The sequence below is a fragment of the Anabrus simplex genome, chromosome X (assembly GCF_040414725.1).
Source record: "Anabrus simplex isolate iqAnaSimp1 chromosome X, ASM4041472v1, whole genome shotgun sequence".
Taxonomy (NCBI): Eukaryota; Metazoa; Arthropoda; class Insecta; order Orthoptera; family Tettigoniidae; genus Anabrus; species Anabrus simplex.
Genome location: NC_090279.1, coordinates 219,861,536 through 219,874,077, shown reverse-complemented (window position 1 = coordinate 219,874,077; position 12,542 = coordinate 219,861,536). Strand labels below are relative to the sequence as shown.

At 44.4% G+C, this 12,542-nt stretch overlaps 1 protein-coding gene across 1 annotated transcript in view; it reads left to right on the top strand.

Annotated features, from left to right (window-relative positions):
* LOC136886441 (small G protein signaling modulator 2) overlaps positions 1–12,542 on the top strand; it is a 202,004-nt gene that overhangs the window by 46,525 nt on the left and 142,937 nt on the right. The window contains exon 3 of the mRNA XM_067159218.2: positions 4,822–4,865. Coding sequence (XP_067015319.2) covers positions 4,822–4,865 — 44 coding nt within the window. The remainder of the gene's footprint in view (positions 1–4,821; positions 4,866–12,542) is intronic.

Below are 12,542 nucleotides of genomic sequence, written 5' to 3'. Positions count from 1 at the left end.
CATTCATATCTTTCACTATAATTTTAAATACCGGGCAAGTTGGCGGTGCGGTTAGGGGCACTCTGACTACGGTGCAGCAAATCAAACATCCATTGCTTTGGAAATGAGCTGAGCCCCTTGCTGTATGTGGGGAGTACGAACACGTGACTGTTGTCAGTCTGGAGCGTCCACCTCCTTCATCTGCACTGAGACAGTGGCGGAGACCTGGAGAGCTCCACCAGCTGTACAGTACGATATTGCTTAGCCGCTGTTGGAGGTACACCATTTGTAATTACTAGATTGTGTACCATGGAGTTACTGAACAGCATTCTCAAAAGTCAATTTATGGTAATCAACAAACAGAGGATCGGCAATGCTGTTAAAGTAGCAATGTCTCTTGCTCATTTTTTTTTTTTTGCTATTCGCTTTACGTCGCACCGACACAGACAGGTCTTGTGGCGACGATGGGATAGGAAAGGCCTAGGAGTTGGAAGGAAGCGGCCGTGGCCTTAATTAAGGTACAGCCCCAGCATTTGCCTGGTGTGAAAATGGCAAACCACGGAAAACCATCTTCAGGGCTGCGGATAGTGGGATTCGAACCTACTATCTCCCTGATGCAAGGTCACAGCCGCGCGCCTCTACGCGCACGGCCAACTCGCCTGGTCCTTACTCATCTGAGGGCGTAGCGCCAACAGAAGCGAAGTTACTGAAATGTACCAGCTCGGAATGTTGGCCAATTACGACAGAAGATACAGACAGCACACTATTTTCTACCACAATCACATACTGGTTGGAAGCTGAAGAAAACTGTTCTGAATTATTCTCAGACGTAAACCAAATAATAGTCTCAATCCTTTGTAAAGAAACCTTAACTGTCTCATTAAGGAAGAAGGTCTCAATAGTTTGTAAGAAGGCAACAGTAAGGGACGGTAACCGCCTGAGTGTGAGTCTTGATCAGGCAGCGTGTTGTGGTAGCACTGGCGATAACTGCTCAGTGTTCAGTAGACATGCATGTGTGTTCGGCCGCTCTGTCCTGGGTCTTGTCTGTCCTCTTCTGTAACACTGGTGAGTACAACATGAAATAGAAGCTCCTTCATTTAGGACTTGACGCCTATCGCTGTCCTAACAATGGTTTGTTCTTTCACTTCTACAGCTACAGTCAATTCATTTCACTTTAGTTCCCAGTTTTATTCAGATCGCTCATTTCATCTCCAATAGCAATTTAGTTATTTCCTTTACGTACCACTGACTGCTTTTACTGTTTTCGGAGATACCCAGCTGTCGGAATTTTGTCCTTCACGACTTCCTTTACGTTCTAGTAAATGTATGACCGCCGGACGTAGGCAGGATCGAACCTGCCAAGTTGGAGTCGGAAAGGCAGCCCCTCAACTCTCTGAATCACTGAGCCCAGTTGGCTGGCATTAGGAAGGGCATCCGGCCGTAAAACGGTGGCGTATGGCCGCCGCAGTATGAGGAAGCGCTACACAAACGGTGACTCGGGATAGGTACTTCTCACTTGACTTATCACATCGTCGTGTGTGAAAGTGCGAAACGTCAATTCATCTTGGCAATCTTGAAATGGCTTGGTTCTTTGAGAATAGCAAGTTTTCGTAGTGGGCCCACAAATAGCTCCCGTTATAATGAATGTCTACTGTAGTATAATATCGAGTATTCCACAGTCGCTAAAGTGCGATCAGTTGAGATGTTTAATTGTTCAAGGAAACAACACTCCATATTTATTGTTAATATTGTATCAATGCAACATGATGAAAGGAAACAGAATAATTGTTAGCATCAGTGGACTGCGAGAAAGCTCAAGTTTTGGAGGGCGCGTGTGCAGCGTGGCGCTTGAGGTTGACGGCCGCAATAAGATGTTGGATGTTGGTGAGTAAACTCGTCTGTGACTCGCCGTCTTCACCTCAACTAGGCAAGTTTCGGTGGTATTTGAATGTGGTGAAATACGTCAGCCTTGTGACATTAGATTTACTGGCACCTCGTAATTCCGGCTCCTCGGCGTCTCCGGATACCGTAAAGAAAGAAGTAAACATTATTATTGTCTGTGGCGTAGGAAAAGGAAATGCAAGTTGCAGCTCGTACACAGGAATGACATGACTAGGAGGGGGAGAAAATGAACATATCCATGTGAGTGTGCATGTTTACCTCTGAGTGGCACAATTTCCTTCTTTGAATACCATACAGTGTGCGAACATAGCTTGTTATTTTTGCAATATAAACAGGTATAACATAATGAAGAGAATGTTGTTATCGGCCTCCTTGTCGTACGAGACCTCCACAGTGACGGAGGCAACAGGTGGTAGGTTTATCAGCGGTGACGTCGCTTCCGCCGCCAACTGGGTCACCGCGGTGCGATAGGAAACACGTACTCTACTTCCAGCACGCATAACACTTTGCATTTCTGTCCATCTCCCTTTTGTTTTCTGTTCTGAAACTTCCTCACGGCAATAACTTCTTCAACGCTTATTTCTTACACCATTTTTGTTGAAAATTACTTGAGATCTTGACTAAGAGGCCTTTCTGTAATCGCTGTGGAAACTAAGATAGTGAAGATGTTCGCAGCTCAGAAAGCAAGAAAAGTTAAGATTTAAGAGCGTAATTCCTCATCAGTCAGTCGCCCGGGTGACAGATTCTCCATCTCTTGTGAACCTCATGTTTTCTTAAACAATTGCAAATAATTCGGAAGTTTATCGAATATACCATGGTACATTATTCCAGTCCGTAACTCCATCGCATGTTAATAACATTTGAATTTCACGCAGGTATTTCTGTGTGGATAGCACACATTACAGTGGAGCGCACGTCATCACTTGCGCCGCAATGTATTTCTAGTAGCAAAATCACATTTGTCGGCTTTTCGCCATTTTTGATCCTAAATGTCAGTAGGGACCCCCTTAAGGCGAATACGGATCTTAAAATAGAAAACTAAGGATATTTTTTTAATATTTTACATTTTTATATTTTCGTCGTGCGAAGTAATTTAAAGCCGCCGGCCCTGTAGTGTAGGGGTAGCGTGCTTGCCTCTTACCCGAAGGCCCCGGGTTCTATTCCCGGCCAGGTCAGGGATTTTTACCTGGACCGGAGGGCTGGTTCGAGGTCCGCTCAGCTTACGTGATTAGAATTGAGGAACTATCTGACGGTGAGATAGCGGCCCCGGTCTAGAAAGCCAAGAATAACGGCCGAGAGGATTCGGCGTGGTGACCACACGATACCTCGTAATCTGCAGGCCTTCGGGCTGAGCAGCGGTCGCTTGGTAGGCCAATGCCATTCAAGGGCTATAGTGCCATGCGGTTTGGTTTGGTTTGGTTTGAAGTAATTTAAAATTTGGTGATAGAGATGGCGCGCCGCCCACGCTAAGGGCAGCGAGCTCTTTCTTCGGACTCGATTTCTGGCCATAGTGGGAATGTTTACCTGGATTTAAACGCTGGTTCACTCAGCCTGACGGTGAGATAGGGACCCCGGTCCAGAACGCGAGAGCATTTGTCGTGCTGACCACACGCCACCTTGTGATGTTAATAACCTCGTCCTAGAACGCTTGAAGTGTGAAGGAAGGATAATGTTGAAGGTAAAAGATACTCGTCGAACTGGGGCACGCAGGGGAATGGCCTTGGTAGCTAATGACGGCTGATGAAGGGAAAACAAAAAGGCGGATAATATAGCTCACTAAAATGTAATGGAGTTCTCGTGCTAGCGGTGCTTCCAGAATTGCTGCACCTAACTCCTCATAATGTAGAAGTTTTACGTTTTGAAGTGCTACTATCGCCCCACAGAACGATGTGAAAGAGACAGAAAACACACTTCAAACATCTCAAACGAAGAACACAAAGTGGAGATAGTGTGTTCCACCTGTGTATCCCCTGCCTGTCGAAGAGACGACTAAACTTGGGAGCGTAGGTTGGTGACCACGGGGCCCTTAGCTCAGTCCTGGCATTGCTTCCACTTACTTGAGCCAGGCTCCTCCTATCCGACCTTCCTTGTTCAACTCTTGTTCTTTTCCGATCCGGACGGTATTAGAGCACTCGAGGCCTAGGGAGTCTTTCATTTTCACACCCTTTGTGGCCCTTGTCTTCCTTTGGCCGATACCTTTCTTTTTTCCTTTGTGCTTACTGTTATATAGAGGATGATTGCCTGTCTTCCTGTAACACACGGTAACCGTTGACGAAGAGCAGCTGTTCTCTCTCCTAGATGGAAAACAGAGAATCCAATGTTGGAAAGCTGGCGAAAAGGAACTAAGTTTAACAGCTAAGGAACTACAGTATGATCGTTTTGCCAACAGTTTGTATTTCATGGTGTAAGCGAGTTTTGCTGGCACTAACAGGGGAAGTGAGGGAATGTGGTTCGAGCGTCGCTTAAGGGCATTTAGATGTGCTTCAAGGCCGCGTATCTAAGAAAATGCAGCGGTGATAAAGTGTGTTGTAGCTCGTTAAGGTTGCTAAATGTAATGTTTGCAGTGCTGCCATATCTAAATAATTATTTAACAAGAAATGATGGATGAGAATATTGAAAGGAAGGCTTGAGAACGTTTTCGACAATGTGATGCCTGAACTAAATTATTAATGGCTTAACAGTGGCTGTTTGTTGGTGTCTAGTGTTCATCGTTCAGAATAATAGATTTGTCGTTGCCGAGAGAACCAATGGAAAGTTTCTTGGGAGGGAAGTTTGAATATCTTGTATAACTGTATTCTCACTCTTCTGGCTTCTTCTTCATTGTTCTTTTAAGATTACGATTTTGATAGCCTGGGTACATTTTTGAGAACTTTTCGCAGGTTTTTGTAATAATTGACGTCAGATGTCTGTGATGACCACGTGTGTTTGCTCTTGTTTCAGACAAGGACTTCAAGGAGAAACTCATCCGGAATGTGAAGAAAGAGGTGAGTGTGCTTTGCTCAGTAATGTAGTTACTGGGCGACGGTCAGACAGCTCATACGTTGCTCAATCCTGACATGACAACAGTTTTGCCGGACTGGCTCCAGATTTTTACAAATTGTAAGTCCTACCAAGAAAATGAACATGGAAAGTATAATCCTTATAAAGTAGAATATGAAATATTCTGTGACACTGGATTCAGAAAGCAAAATTATTGTGCGAGAAAGGTCTGTCTCGACATCTCTTAGCCCCGGTGTGAAGATGTTGTCACAAAACTACATCACTGATGAGCTTGCGACTTTCACGACCATAGAAAATTCCTCACGACTTAAGTTCTTCACAAGGAAGACCTTAACAAATTGCTTTATATTACTGTAGACTGCCTTCCAACTGAAGGCCATGTCACCTTTTCCCAATTATCTTCATTGGCCGTCTTTGCCACAATGACATGAGACACGTTCAGCGTATTCCCATCAAAACAAATAAGCCACCCGTGTTTCTGCAGAACCTTATTGACTGGGCAAGTCAAATAGATCCAAAGCGATTCTCATTGTGAAATAGAACGCATTAGAAGTGAAATGGCGCCTTCTGGTCGATACTCCGGCAGGCCCATTTCAAGAGATACTCATGGGATGTCAGTCAGTGTACAATGTCATCATTTTCATTGACGTATGGAAGAAGCCCCTTTTTATCTCGGCCGGTAAGCTTCTGCATGCCAGCAGCTCAGACTAATGTCTCATATTGCTGTTACATTGCACGTCTTAATCTTTTATTTTTGCCTTCTGTCCACTTTCCCAGACTCTGCTCACAGGTTTCACGAACCTTAAAGTGCGATATAGTGCTGAGGAGAGGAAGGAGCGGTGCAAAGCGAAACACAATTATAGCGGTATCGGGTAAGTTCGGCAACCCTCAGTCGTTTTCTCCTCAGAGCGAAGCTGTGTGTATAACGTAGACCACTTCTTTAAAATGTAGTCTCTGAATGACAAGCTGCCACGTTAGAATAGACATCCTGGATATAAGCGCAACTTCTCCTATAGACGACTAAATTCCCGGTTTTTTGTCCTATCCATAACATGAACATTCCTTCGCCTTGGATTCCTGTACTCGTATAGTAATATTCAGCCACATTACGATACACACACTGTACTGTATATTAGATTCAGTAAACTATCACTATGCACTCCTCGCCGCTCCACTATACACGCAGACTTACGGGAAGCTCAAGATGAATACCAAAATATCCTTCATTTACTTTTCTTCAATTGGATTTACGTCGCACCGACACAGATAGGTCTTATGGCGACGATGGGACAGGAAAGGGCTAGGAGTGGGAAGGAAGCGGCCGTGGCCTTAATTAAGGTACACCGCAGGATTTGCCTGGTGTGAAAATGGGAAACCACGGGAAACCACCCATTCCTTTCAATGTTTTCCATGAGGTACTAGCACCCCATCAACACAATAATGCGAGGACCTTCCATTTTGATAGTCATCAACGACCACCTCCATCGTCAGCTGAACATAACACGTAACTACTGAGCTTGGGTTTGTATCCCACCGTCGTCAGCCGTAAAGATGGTTTACGTAGTTTCCCATTTTCACACCTGTACCATAATTAAGGGCACGGTCGCTGCCTTCCCAAACCTAGCCCTTTCCTATCTTTCTGTCGCCGAAATCCTTTGATGTATTAGTGTCAAGTTAAAAGTATCTGACGTAAAGGACTTGTGTAAACACTAATATTACCCGATATATTAGTGAAACTGTAATAATTATTGTCAATAATTGCATCATTATTATTATTATTATTATTATTATTATTATTATTATTATTATTATTATTATTATTATTATTATTATTATTATTATTATTATTATTATTATCATTATTATTAGAGGCTGCGCAACCGAGGCGGTAAAGTCGCATCGGTTGATCTGGGAGGACATGTGTTCCATACCCCGTTAGGAGGAGAAAACATTAAGAAACAAGATTTCCTCTCGTAGAGTCGTGAGGTTTACTCAGCTCACAACTTCTGGATGAAATCAGTTAACCAATGAGTGCCGAGCAATCTTTTAGGGGTGCCAACTACAGACACATCATCACAACAGGACTTATACCAGTGGCTGGTAATGCGTGTTTGTGTATTCTGCGGGTCGCGCGTTCCAGATACTAGAGCGAGCATGAGACAGGAATACATAACAGAAGCTCCATCACAACTACAGATGTAAACACCGGAGTTGGTCGTCACTGGTAACAGCTCATGGTAGCCCCCCCCCCCCCAGCCAATAACACTGCACTGTACTGGAACTAGCGAGCACACAGCAGCTGCGATAAAGGTATTAGGAATTTTCTTCCCTTCCTCAATTCCTGTGGATATGCTTCTGAGGCAGAAGGTGAAATGTGAGAGTCGCATAGAGCCATTTCAAAAGAATAGCTAATATACTAGTGGTCTGCGACCAAAGACCAGCTGAGCTCACTAAAGACAACAAGAAGTCGCGTATTTATCATTGTCGGTGTGACGGCCATACGACTTGAGCGATTCCTTAAAACATCACAACTTGCGTAATTAAGTTGCTGTCGAGCCCTCACATACTGTAGGTTCTATCCCACGTGCCATACAGTTTCAGGCGCGCCGACATCGGGTAATTATTAACATGGACACAGGCACGAGAAATGATGCACAATTATTAATGCAAACAAACAAACAAACAAACAAACAAACAAACAAACAAACAGAACAATAATAGAGCTTGTTTCTCAAATACAGATTTAAACGAGTCTTAAGTACGGAGTTTTCAATAATACTCACAAGTAAAGAGAACAAATACAACTTGATACATAAATACATATGTTGAAGGAATGTTTAATGTCAGAAGCTATCACAAATAAAGAAAATTAGAACTTGCTTCATAATTACATTTTCTTAATAAATGTCCTGTTATTACTTTTTACGTATAATATTTCATGAAACGAAATGTGAAAATCTCTACCACCAAATGTACCGCCTGAACAGTCTCCATTGGGAAATGTAGATCCAACGGTTTCTAATATCATGTTTTCCAGATTTAACGCCCCAGGGGCCCCCGAAGACTACCAAACTTAACATCTAGGAGGGGGAGGTGCACTGTACAGTTTCATTTTGCCTTGTTTCTGCTCTTCATTCCATTAGGTACAGACAGACGTGAGACGTCTCAGGCTCTCGCCACATTCTGCGATCGTTCGGTTCTCAGCTGTTGGGTGAAAATGGACATTCATAGTCGCCGTACGAGTGGCCAGTTCTGTACGTTCAATAAATATCCAGTACTATCGTATGACATAAACTTCATTTCAAGAGCTACTAGAATATTACTAAATCAGACAGAATTCAATCATTAACTTTTCTATATAAAACATTGTATTGAAACCGCCTGTACGCAATACGCTGGACGTAAAGTCAGCTGCTAGTGACCAAAACGCCCCGCACTACGCTAGTCGGGCGCACACATGGAAGCGTAGTGTGGGGAGAGCCTTAGTTCTCAGCTCTTCCACGCACTACTACTGTATCGGAAAAAGGTTTGTAAATGTTATTCAATTGTCCTGTGAAACCAAACGTAAAAGAAATGTACGGAATGGTATTTTTAGAGCACCCTGAATTATATTGATCATGTAAAGACTAAGATGCGACGAAGAGAGAAAAGCTGACTGTCCTATAGGAGGGTACATGTTCCTTCGCCAGAGTGGGAAGGAGATCAGTTGTTGCGTATTGGTTGGCGTTATCGCCAGCTGAGAACCGAACAGATCGATGTATGGTAGGCAGCCCGCATGACACAGCTGGCCGACCAGTTGCCGAGCTGGGCTACGTCACGGCGTCTCCTTGGTAACGAGTTCCCGTAATGCCCGCGTGATTCGCTGATCTTGGTGTGGCAATAATAATACGCCCCTTCTATCGCCTTGATGTTGGAGGTTTACCCTCGACCTATGTGCTTGTAAGAGAATGAGTTACAAACCGCTTATTGGAAGATCGCTTGTAGCAACATAACGGCTCCTATATGAATAGTGTATTCGCTTAATACGGCATGAGGTATTCTTATCACATCTTCGGAGAAATGTATCGACTATAACGTCAGATGTTGATTTTTGTTTGCTAACAATGTAAATGTTATTTGCAAAGTCTTGTTTTCAACAGAGTGTAGATTTCATATTGGCCTGTCTGTTGAATAGTCAAGGCAAGCATCGCCGTGAAGATGTCTAAAAAAAAATCAACAATTTACATTACGTCGCACCGACCGAGATAGGTCTTGTGGCGACGATAGGATAGGAAAGGGCTAGGAGTGGGAAGGAAGGGGTCGTGACCTCAATTAGGGCACAGCCCCAGCATTTGCCTGGTATGAAAATGGGAAACCACAAAAAAACCCTTCAGGGCTGCCGACAGTGGGATTCGAACCCACTATCTCCCGGATGCGAGCTCACAGCTCCTAACCACACGGCCAACTCGCCCGTCGTTATAACCAGTTTCTATTCTATTATTATTATTATTATTATTATTATTATTATTATTATTATTATTTACCTCGGACGGCATCTCCTGCGTGTCGTAAAAGGAGTAACCCCCAGTGGCCTACAGATTGTTCTCTACCGCCCCAGACGTTGTTCATGCCCTCAGACTTGTTACTGTACAGAACCGGGAGGGCATTAATTGAGGCCTTAAGGCGGAGGAACAGAATGGCAGATTGAGTTATCCCTTTTTAATGACGCTTTAACATCTGTGAATTTTGAAGACAAATCTCGCCTTTCCGGTGTTTGTCACGTGTTTACTCAGGTTACCGTTTTTTACTTTCGTTTCCTTGTTAAATAAGATTTGAGTTTTCTATATCCCTGTTTGTACTTGGTGTCTTAAGAACGTGTAATGACTTATGAGGTCCTACACTTAAAGAAATACTTTAAAATAAACCATAAGAACTTCCTTTCTTCAGATTTTAGTTGACAGCAACCATTGAAATATCCGTAGGTTTATGAAAATTGTCCGCGAAATGCTTCATGACTACAGTTTGAGTGCTGTAACAGAGGGCACCTAGGAGTGACACGAGCCCCGAGCCGTCAGTGATTGCCCTTCAAATAGCTGGTTCCAAGTTACTGTTCCTCATGCACCATCTGTAGGATGAGAGGGGATCCTTTACGGAAAGAAAAACGCCCACTTTGTCTTCCATTTTCTAAAAAGCTACCAAGAGCTGCTTAGTCCTGAGGACATTTGTTTGTATCCTTTTCCGTCTTCTCCTTGTATAGGACGTTTTGGCCACGCTCCATCTTCCCAGATACTTTTCATAACATATCTGGATGCTGACGCTCAGCTCCTTCATCATGGACCCACTCTTCTCCAGCACCACATCTCAAATGAGTTTACCTTCTTGACAGAAACTCAGCACCGTACAGGTGCCATATTTATTAGGACTGAAATGAGAGACCCTTCTAAATATGATATAGTTGAGTCAGAATGTTCTCCACTCCACAGCACCAAGGTTCATTTCAGCCAGTTTGCAGGTCTTGTCAAGAACCATAATTTGATCTGCGCCATGAGTAGAGTGGGGTGACAGTGTCCAGGTTTGTTTCACAGCACTTAGATGATGATAATAATACCACCATCAGAAAGAGACCGGCGGTCAACTACCTACAAGAGTGAGAACGTAGCCATAGGGCCTGTCACTCACGCATCAAAGTACCTCAAACTCAGGCAATATAAGGCAGTAGTAAAGCCTTCTGTTTTCTACGCCTTGAATGTCTCGTGATGACCAGGAAATGTCCTCTCAGGAAACTAGAATTCAAAGAAAGGAAGATCTTGGGGAGAATACTGGGAACCGGAAGAGGAGAGGCACCTACAGAATGAGCTATACAAACATCAGGAAGACATCGTCGCGTGTATAAGGAAAAGGCGCCGGGTGTTCTAAGGGCACCTAACTCGCAGACATACCAGCAGGTAGAAGGAAGACATCCACAAACAAGTGGAATCTGAACAACTGTGGATCCCGCATGAGTCGATACATGACCGCCCACAGTTTCTCTCCAACGTCACTTACGAGTGGGAAGAACACAGGAACCAGCCACAACATAAAGGAAGAGGAGAAGACAGCAGGCCCGAGATACGAGCCCTGTGGTAATCGTATGGCTCCAGGTACATTCTCAAGTGGTGCCATCTAGATGACCTGCTGTCTACCAACAAAAACGGAATTGTACTGTAGCGCTCCTATTGGCTGACTTAGTTTCACGGTGAGTGCGCCACCATCACGAAGTTGACCATCCTCCAAAAATCAACCCGTGCGCTTCGGGTCACGCAGCTGTGAGCTTGCATCTGGGAGATAATGAGTTCGAACCCCACTATCGCCAGACCTGAAATGGTTTCCCATTTACTCACCAGGAAAATGCTGGGACTGTACCTTAATTAAGGCCACGTCCGCGTCCTTGCTAATCCTAGCTCTTTCCTGCCCCATCGTCGCCGTAAGGCCTATCTCTGTCGGTGCGACCTAGAGCACCTCTTCACCAGGGATCGAACCCCCGATATGTCGGACACTATACCAATGCAGGTAGCACTTGTATTATGTCTCTGTTACACAGGGAACAATGACTGAGCTTGTGACCATCTACCAGCTACTGTCGTGCCTGTAGTCATCAATTACTTTCTTCTCTCTGAACAACACAGTTATCAGTTCTGTGAATAAATCGTCTCGTTACGTCAAAAGAAAATTAAACAGAATGATGAGGTCCAAGCGCGCCCCTTTTCTCCAGTATTGAACAGTTGCCGGGAGAAGCCGTTGCCATGGTTACGAACCTGCTTGCTCCACGTCGGAGTCGATGCCCTTGTTTTCGTTGTGGCTTCAGATGTCTGTAGGTTGATATTTGAGAACAAAAACCTTGCCAATTTCAACATTTTGCTTAATTAACAAATAGCATTTAAAAATTCCGTATACTGCCACAACTGTGGCCCAGAGGACGCGAGTACACTCATTGCGGATGGGAATACGCGCCCACGCCCAAACAAGCCGAAGGGTTTTCACCTCTCGTCCAGCGAGTGGAGTAGCGCACGGCTCGTACAGCGCTCTTACCTCTTCACACATGGCTGTGAGAACAAAAAAATGTACAGCTCAATACTAGTGGGTACGGACACATAAAGCTACATTTCCCCAGAGTTTGGAAGTGATTTAGTGCCATGCTATGTGCAAGTTATTCTTAAGATTGCTGAGAAAAGTGTAAGTAGTGTCACACTTTTTCATCAGGAATATACAAGTGTTGCATCACCGCGGAACCAGACATGTCGGCGGTTTTTTATAGTCTAACAAAAGAACAAATGACAGACAGAGGGGTACATCTCCTCGCGGCGTAACATTCATAAACAGCCTTCGCTAATTTATCCCAGACATGCCGCTGTAGTCGAGTGCTTGTTGTTTAAAGGCGCCTAACATCGAGCGATATCGTGATCACGATGGATGCGCGCATTATCATCCATTACAATTCTCTTGCAAAATGCTTGCGATACGGTGTCCCTGACATGGCCCCATTTAGACAGTGTGTGTTGAGACGCGACGAACGCCAGGAAAAGGGTTTATGTGACTGTGAGAGCTGCACCGCGCCATGCGGGTCGGGAGTGAAGTTTTGCCTCATTCAACCTCCTTTTTACAGTTTGATTGAAACGCGGCGACCTGTGACGTTGCTTAGAACA